General features: G+C 46.0%; 1 protein-coding gene across 1 annotated transcript; it reads right to left on the minus strand.

Annotated features, from left to right (window-relative positions):
- Positions 1 to 1198: 1198 nt before the first annotated feature.
- Positions 1199 to 7570, minus strand: T265_04406 (hypothetical protein; the record flags this gene model as incomplete). Its single annotated transcript, XM_009169145.1, has 9 exons — positions 1199 to 1390; positions 3894 to 3936; positions 5029 to 5126; positions 5262 to 5448; positions 5472 to 5659; positions 6163 to 6268; positions 6623 to 6904; positions 7044 to 7207; positions 7469 to 7570. 9 exons carry the CDS (start codon positions 7568 to 7570, stop codon positions 1199 to 1201), a joined length of 1362 nt encoding a protein of 453 aa, XP_009167409.1.
- Positions 7571 to 8141: the final 571 nt, after the last annotated feature.

Consider the following 8141-nt stretch of genomic DNA (forward strand, 5'->3'; position numbering starts at 1 on the left):
AAAATACCTGAAAGTTACGTTCATTGTATGTGAGTCAACCTTTTCCACAATTCGCAATTTGTTTCCTCCGTTAAGGTATTCAAAGTCGGCGGTGTTTATTCACCTGGGGATTTAGTTCACTTAAACAAATCGCCATAGTAAAGGATTTTCAATAATACAGGAGCATGTACATTATACATAGACATTCTACACTATCAAGTGGCAAGTCTGAAAATGCGGTAGATTTCGAGAAATCAATCTCATTGTGCGAATAGCCAGCGGCCCTTCGACTAGTGTCAGAATCTCCAAAGAAACCGAACGATTACTTATTCTCTGCTTGACTAGGATTTGGCCAACAGTTATTCCACCGTCGACCTAATTAACACATGGCGGGGCTCAAAGCACGCACCTTTTCTCAGGCAACAGTTTTCTCGTCTCGGCTGGTCGCTGCGTGGAATAGCCTTCCTCCGTTGGTTGTCCACGCAACATCTTGTACTTGGCCCAAAGTACTTTTAGGTGCCTTTATGGTTAACCCCTCTCACTAGTAAGATTATTGCTTCGCGCTGAGAACCCAAAAACAGTGCCACAGATTCCTTCGCCTTTGCCTTTCGGCTGAACGGCAGCCACTGAACAGCGAGAACAAGGCCAACCCGGAAGTTTGAGCGAAAGCATCGGTCCCCGTATCAATACATGAATCTATGAAGGCAGGCCACCTTTCTAACAGCTGCTCGTTGGACATGCTGAATGTGCTTGACGTCCTTCTTGCCTCCTGAATAGACGAAGTGTTTGACGCGTTTAATTTGTTTTTTTGAGGTAGGCCCCATGGGGCGTCTGAAAATGCATCCGAGTGATGTGCAAGAAGGTGCATCAAGTTATCCGCTGGACGGCGATTAACTTTTGGGTAGATTTTACCTTGTGCGCCAAGAAAGACTTGTTTGCGCATATCCAGAGAGCTGAGTTATTTTTGGTGTCTACTCTTGGTATGTGTTTTGGTTCATTCTCACAATGCATGAGCGAGAGTTTTGCTGAGTTTCCTCAAGTTGCATGTGAACGCATGTTTCATCGTTCAGAGGAGGGTGCCGCTCCAACGACTACTGCTTCGTAGCGTCTACATTCATTAGGAGGGCGCTGGCGTTAGAAATCCAGGATTTCAAGCCGCAAAAAAAACTCCAACGACTACTGCTTCGTAGCGTCTACATTCATTAGGAGGGCGCTGGCGTTAGAAATCCAGGATTTCAAGTCGCCCGCAAAAAAGTTGACGTGAACTTGAACGGACTTCCGGAAGATCGTTAACGTAGATGAGAACCAGATGCAATCCCAAAACGGTTCCTTGTGGGACTCCAACTAAGAGAGCCGAAGAAGTGTACGCCAAGCCTACTTTGCTCGGAGTGTTTCGTCCGATAACAAAGCCCTAATCCTGTGTAGAACTTTCACTTGAATACCGTACGACTCAAGCTTGTGAAACAACGGGGCCCGTAGTAGTCAGTCAAACTGATGTATGTTTAAAGCGCTTGTTGCACTGTTTTAGATCTCATGTGTCTGCAAAATTTTTCTGTTCGATGCTTTAACTGGAGCACCTTGTCCAAAAATGGGGCCATTGATTAAAGAGATGGCAAAAGAAGCAGGGCTTTGGAAAATCTCGTGATAGGCAACCCGTGTCGAGAAAGGCGGTCAGGATGAAGGCCTTTCCGTTTAAGTTTCTCATAGTGACCCACTTGCCCTAAAAGTCTCGGGATATATATTTCCCCTAAATGCCGAGGTATTCTGATATGGATAGTACCCTTATTTTCTCCGAGAGCTGGCGCCATCTGATCCAAACCAAGCATTGGGCCCCAAGACTTGAGTAGGTTTTGGGCCAACCGATACCATCGAAACTGTTGTACTCGGCAGTACAGCTTAGGAATTTGCTTCAAATACAACGAATAGCGTCATAAACGGTGCACTTTTATGTGTTGAAACAGTGTCCTTTCACTCAAGTTCTAGGTGTTCGCTAAAAAACCGGAGCAGCACTAGAACCTTCCCAATTTGAAGTAGGACGAGTTAAGCATCGCCTCCAGTGACGAATTTGTGTTGAGGAGATGAAACTTGCTGTCTTGCCGCTCACAAACGTTTCCTGCAACTTCACTGGGGTTTTTAGCACGAGCAACCTACGTAGATATTATAAACCCTTCTAGGAGGATCTCTGGTTCGTAATTCAGAAAAGGTGAGAATTCTCAAGGTCAGTGGCGGTTAGATCAGTTGTGTCTCAGGGATCGGTTACAGTCGCGCTTCTGTCTCTGGCATATGCTAACGGTTTTCCTAATTGCCATCTGTTTGCTGCTTGGCTATCATAGACCCTCCATAGACCAGGGACGCTCAAGGAGACAGATTCAGGCACTGCAAAACACTGGCCAAATGACTTGGGCATGTCAATCATTGGCACAACATGCCTCACATTTTGGTGCTGAGTGTAGGAGTGGATCATAATTTATGGAAAACAATCTTCCAGTGCCAATTCTAGCACCGGGCGGCAAAGCTAAAATAAGCTGCGAGGGAATCTCCCGAAAATCTAAACAAGCTCAAGAGCCCGTTTCTAGCCTCCGTGTGACATCCTAATTTGGGAAGTCTAGAATATGCCACTGAAGTTTAAACGAACGTAAAAGTTTTGAACGGCCGGTTGGAAGAGCTTCCTCAAGTTCAACACTAGGCCATCTGTTCAACAAAACTTTGTCGCTTTGGAAACTCTACGGCTACCTTCCCGTTGTTATGATGTGAACAAACGGAAAACGAATATCAAACGCCAGGTGTACGCTGTTTACAAACAAAGATATATAGAGAGAACCGAGGAGCCCTCGTCTGAAAGCACTTTCTTCTACGTCAAATCGGCCAATGAAATGAACTTACTGCAAGTTACTCAAAAGAAGGGACACAAATTCAATAACAGGTGGTGGCACTGGCTGGGAATTAAACTTGCTCTGGTTAAGATATTTATAAGCAGTGTGGGACATTAAGACGCCTATATGTGATTTGTATCATATACATACATTTAAGCAAGATGGTTCAAAATTCTAAAAAGCCGCTATTTTCGATGAGGGAATGGATGTTAATCGAGGTTGGCTACTTTTATGGCTCCAAAAGGCGTCCCGATACCTCGGGCGTCAGCACTTTTGCTAAGTGTCCGTAACCAAATCTTTGGCCCTGGGAATACCGTTGACAACTTAGATGTGCTTTCTGCTAGAGAGCCAGTAGATGTACGGCATCTTGATGCTAGATACATTTTATCTCTTCACAAACAGGATGCGCACGTGGCCTCAGTTGCGTGGTGCCCCGAAAAGTTTCATTCTTTATGAAGCCAATAGTGTTTTGGTAGCTTTTATGTTTCATTCGGTGTTTAGATGCTTACCAATTGCTTGTTCCCCTCAGTATTGGTAGGTATCTGTCATTAGGTAGCAGATCTCAAAAGAGTCCGCTTCATAACCAGCCCAATTCATACATTTGGCCCGCTTGAATACCTGCGTTGCGGTGATTGATTAAGATGAGATCTCTGAAGAGTGCCATGGAATATGGACCACACCAGTGAAGTTCGCAAAATCTTATGCGTCCATTTCGATTGCGTTGTGGCGTCGACAACAGATGTCTACCAAAGCATTTATCTGACAGATGTTTTGGAACGATTCTGAAAGTATCTGATAAGTTCGTGTCAAGGTAGAGCTTTAGAAAAATGAAATTCATAAGCCAATATTGTTCAACCGTTCCCACTTTTTGAGCCAGCGGCCAAGCACTCCAAGGGCCATTGAAATCACCAAAGCCAGTCACTTTTCGTGTTCCCTTGACCACTCTTCCATAATTTTGCCGAGATTTAGCGTTCAAAACTTATTCAGCATGCAAGCCGATGGCGGCTTACGAGAAAGAGAACGGATACCGTCGATGCTTACCAACGTGCCAAGTTCTGCTGCCGTGAAATGTCCAGGAGTTTTCCTGCCGAAAGTGAGATCGTTGGTTTGGTTTGCAACCAGTTACTGTGGCTCACTACTCCTAGGTTTTTCCTGCCTTCGCTGTTTCTCTCACACCGAAGCGTCAAGAATAGGGGTAGCCTTGTACAAACTTCAATGAAAGCCGAAGAAGAATATTAGAGCTAAATTTCCTGCAAGACGAGATAAAGCTCATTAAGGCGAGACGAACAGTATTGCGCAAAAATACACTATTCTGGCTATCCAAGAGTCTGATGTGTCAAGTATGATGATCGTGCCAATAAAACAAAAAAGCAATGTGCCTCCGAGGTTCGAGGTTCACGATAAAATCCCTGGATTAAAATCGAAAGAAATCCTGTGAGCCAAAACCCAACAAGCGAAGATTCACCTCGCCAGTAATTACTAATGAAAGTCGTAGGCGCTACGTGCTACATAGGGCAAGGCTTTTTTGTCTTTGGCCGATGAAGCAGCCGTCCAACAGGCCTGATATTTGGTTACTTTTAGCGGCTTGTCCTTGTAATTTTACAGTCCACGGAACGGGCTGCGAATTTTCCGATAATAATAATGTTTATTCCCAACTTGTGTGTAGCATACCGTCAGGCATGACCGCACGTTAACAGTCAGGACAAAGCATGACTGTGAGAACTTGCGGATACTGGACGGTGCGCAAAAAGGAGGACAGTGTCATAAACACTGGGCAACATCTCGTGAAATAATAATACTGTGTTCACTTCCCAACTTGTACCTAGCGTGCTGAAGGAAGCTTGATCGAGTCTTACAGCCTAGATGCAACAGATAATAGGGCAACGGGAAGGATGATGCAACCAACTAGACACGCTTACTACGTTAAAAGTCATCGTAGTTGCATGAACCGAGAAAAACTAGAATAATGTACATGGGGTCCGACTAGTTCAAAGGTGAAGCCGGCTGACACGAACTAAAGGTGGGAGCCATTACTGGCCATGAGTACCTTGGTTGGTTGAGCAACTGGCCAGAATCACAACATGCAAAGATGGAGATGAAGATGGAATAGTTCGAAGTAAAAGTATGGCAAGTTTTGTCTCAAAAAATAGTTTAACCTGAAACTAAGTGGACTCACTGGCGCCACCGTTGTAGGGAGGCCAGTGCAAGGGATACTTTCGACGGGGAGATATTGCTAATGCATAGGGCCAAACGAAAACTATGTATGAAATCGAACTTGTGGAAGAGAAAAACCGAAATTGCAGCAGAATACCAGGTCGATCAAATCCGAACGAGTTTTATTGAATTAGAATGAACTTTTCCAAGAGGGGGTTAGAGCCAGGTGGAAGAATTGGTCGTAGCTGCAACTACAGGCTCAAGGGGGCGAGAGGTTGTAGTCGAGCCTCTGAATAAAACAGTCGCGGGAGTGCCACTACACTGGGTATGGAAGTGCAGTGCCATCACTGCACTGACATACTTCGGTTTACGTCTAGCCGCATAACGGTCGTCATGGGTGCTGCAGTCGGACAGAGGATACGTATTTCCATGGCGGCTGTACCTGTTTTAGGCAAGGAGACTAACCAGATGGAGTGAGGACGATGCAGGGTCACGGATACTTTCCCTTCATTTGAGGGACCATGTAAATGTGGGCCAAGTACCAGCCAGGTTGAATGAATAAAGGTTGTACGGAGTGTTTGGGCAACTGCAGCCGAAGTTTGAAGCCTGGGAGGAAGGGGAATGAGGAAGAAATAGGATGAGTGCAGCATTGCCTGTTGAGCGCCAAGAGACATCAGATACAACGGTATCAGTTGATACAAAATATAAAACGGCAAGATAGCACGCTAAATGGGCCCAGAAAAGGGCGGATTTGTTCGCTGACGTAGAAACCTATTGCTAGATGAACCAAAGATGAACCAAAGTAGGTGCTTAATTTCGGGAAGAAAAGGACTTTGTCGCCTAGGCTAGCCGTTGGGTTCGTTGGAACGGGAGATCACATGGCGGTAATTTTTGGCTTACCCGAAGATTCTGAATATAAGGTCTCCGTTGTGCAAAGAAGGGGCTAATGTGAACAAAGACGGTATACACGTGGTAAGTGATCGGACAACAGCTCCCCACGGCTAGTAAGGGAAATCAAACATGCAAGCTTGGCGGAGGCTGAACTTCTGAGATGGTTGACTAGATTTCCTGGGAATTATTGGTGAAGTGGACAATACTAGAACAATCTCGGAGGGGGGTTGATCGTAGACGGGATGGTCACAAGTCCCCGAAGCACTATTATTAGCCTTAATCTATAAGTGGTGCATGGTGAAGGCCTTCGTGACCAGTTTCGAGAGAAGCAGGTGGGTATGTTCTTTGTCTGGTTGACGAAATGGGCTTGACTAGGACTTGACTAGGACGAGGTAAAAGTTGGCTGGTGGAAAAAGAAAATTAATCAGGCCAGTAACACGGCATATTTAGATTAAGTGAGCGTTTAGGTCCTACAATAGCTTAAAGCGAGTCGAGAGGACAGGAAGAAATGATAACAGGATCTTTTACTTGCCCACTAACTGTATCTTCGCCAAACTCAAATACACACTGGACCCATTTCGCAGGTCCGGGGGTAGTTGAGCTTTTAGTAGGACGGCAGCAGGTTCACAGGTAAGGAATCTGTCCACGGACTGAGTAAAAGTATGATAATGCGTGATGTTTTGCAGCTGCTCATGAAAGTTGTTTCAGATGCGAACGTAGCAAACTAGAAAGAAGTAGTGGCGTGTAGTTGTACTAGCTGGGGGGACACAAAAAGTTTGCAGGAGTTACGGAATCGGTAGCGAGGACGTGGGTTCACTTTTGGTCCAGCCTCTGCTATAAAGGCACTTTTATGCGGCAGGCGGTGTAGGAGAGTTAGACTCCTCTTAAACCGTCTAAACCATAGTGGCTCGAGGCCTAAGGTTTGACACTGTGAGCGGTAAGAGAGAGAGTTTGACAGAGGGACCAGCTTTTTCGTGAACGAGCGTTGGACGCCTTGAAGTGCAAGCCTACAACTTTGGGTGTAAAGAGATGGGGATAAGGGACAGAATTTCCCGGTCTTACGCATAGCCTAAAAATTGCAACCATTTTGTCTCAGAGGTGACAGGAGCTCAGGGTTGAAAAGCCGAGTGTGCGTGCTCTGACAACCTGAAACTGCACCTGGTGTGAAAAGCTGAAAGGACAGGAGTATCTGAGGCCGACATCTCCGTGGAATGGGTGAAAGGATTCCCATTTATTGTGGAAGCGTCATCCGGGAGATAGCAGCTAGAAGGTATGCATGATTTCGTGGGAACAACGGGCATGAGGACCGACTAGTTCAAAGAAAGCCAGGTGGCATTAACTAAAACTGAAAACCATTGCTGACCATGAGTGACCTTGGACAGTTAGGTAAATTGCCGGAGCCACAACGAGCAAAATTGGAGACGGAGATGGGATAATCCAAATTGGGATCGCATGGCAATTTCTGAAAATGTGGTGTGGTTTCATCTGAAAGTAAGCGGACTCACTGGTTGCACTGTTGTAGGGAAGTCAGTTGCAGGGGAATAGGCTGAGTGGGAACAAGTTGCTAATACATAGGGCGACATGAACTCCGTATATGGATTTGAACTTGTGGAGCAGGCAAGCCGAAATTTCAGTCGAAAAAGCAGGCTAGCCAAATCTGAGCGAAAATTCATTGGATACGGAAGAGATCACCCAAGAGACGGGGCCGGAGGAAACTGCTCGAAGTCGTGACTACATGCTTGAGTGGGCGTGGGGTTGCTGTCGAGATTCCGGAGAAAATAGTTGGGGGAGTGCCATCTCACTAGGTAGGACAGTGCTATGCCATCATCGCACTGACATGCTTTGGTCTATGGACAGTCTCGTAACGGCAGTCGAGGGTCGTGGAAGGGATACGCAGTTCCGTGGCAGCTGGCTTTGTGTGAGGCAGAAATTGACACACCCAAGTGGAAGGAGGCAACTGTCACGCCAATCTACAAAACTGGTGACCGACTATCGCCTGGCAGCAATGGGCATAGAAGCCTTACTAGCGTGCCGTGAAAGGTGGTGAAACGCATTTTGAAGCGTGCCATCCTAGATCACCTTACTTCCAGCAATCTGATATCTCCAGCTCAACACGGATTGCTCCCAAACCGTATTTGTGTGACAATCATGCTCGTGTTTACGGACAGCTTAACCCAAGCCAAGGACGAAGGACTCATATCGGATGCCATATTTTTCGACTTCTCAAAAGCATTTGATGGGGTC

Source organism: Opisthorchis viverrini, assembly GCF_000715545.1.
Source record: "Opisthorchis viverrini unplaced genomic scaffold opera_v5_72, whole genome shotgun sequence".
NCBI lineage: Eukaryota > Metazoa > Platyhelminthes > Trematoda > Opisthorchiida > Opisthorchiidae > Opisthorchis > Opisthorchis viverrini.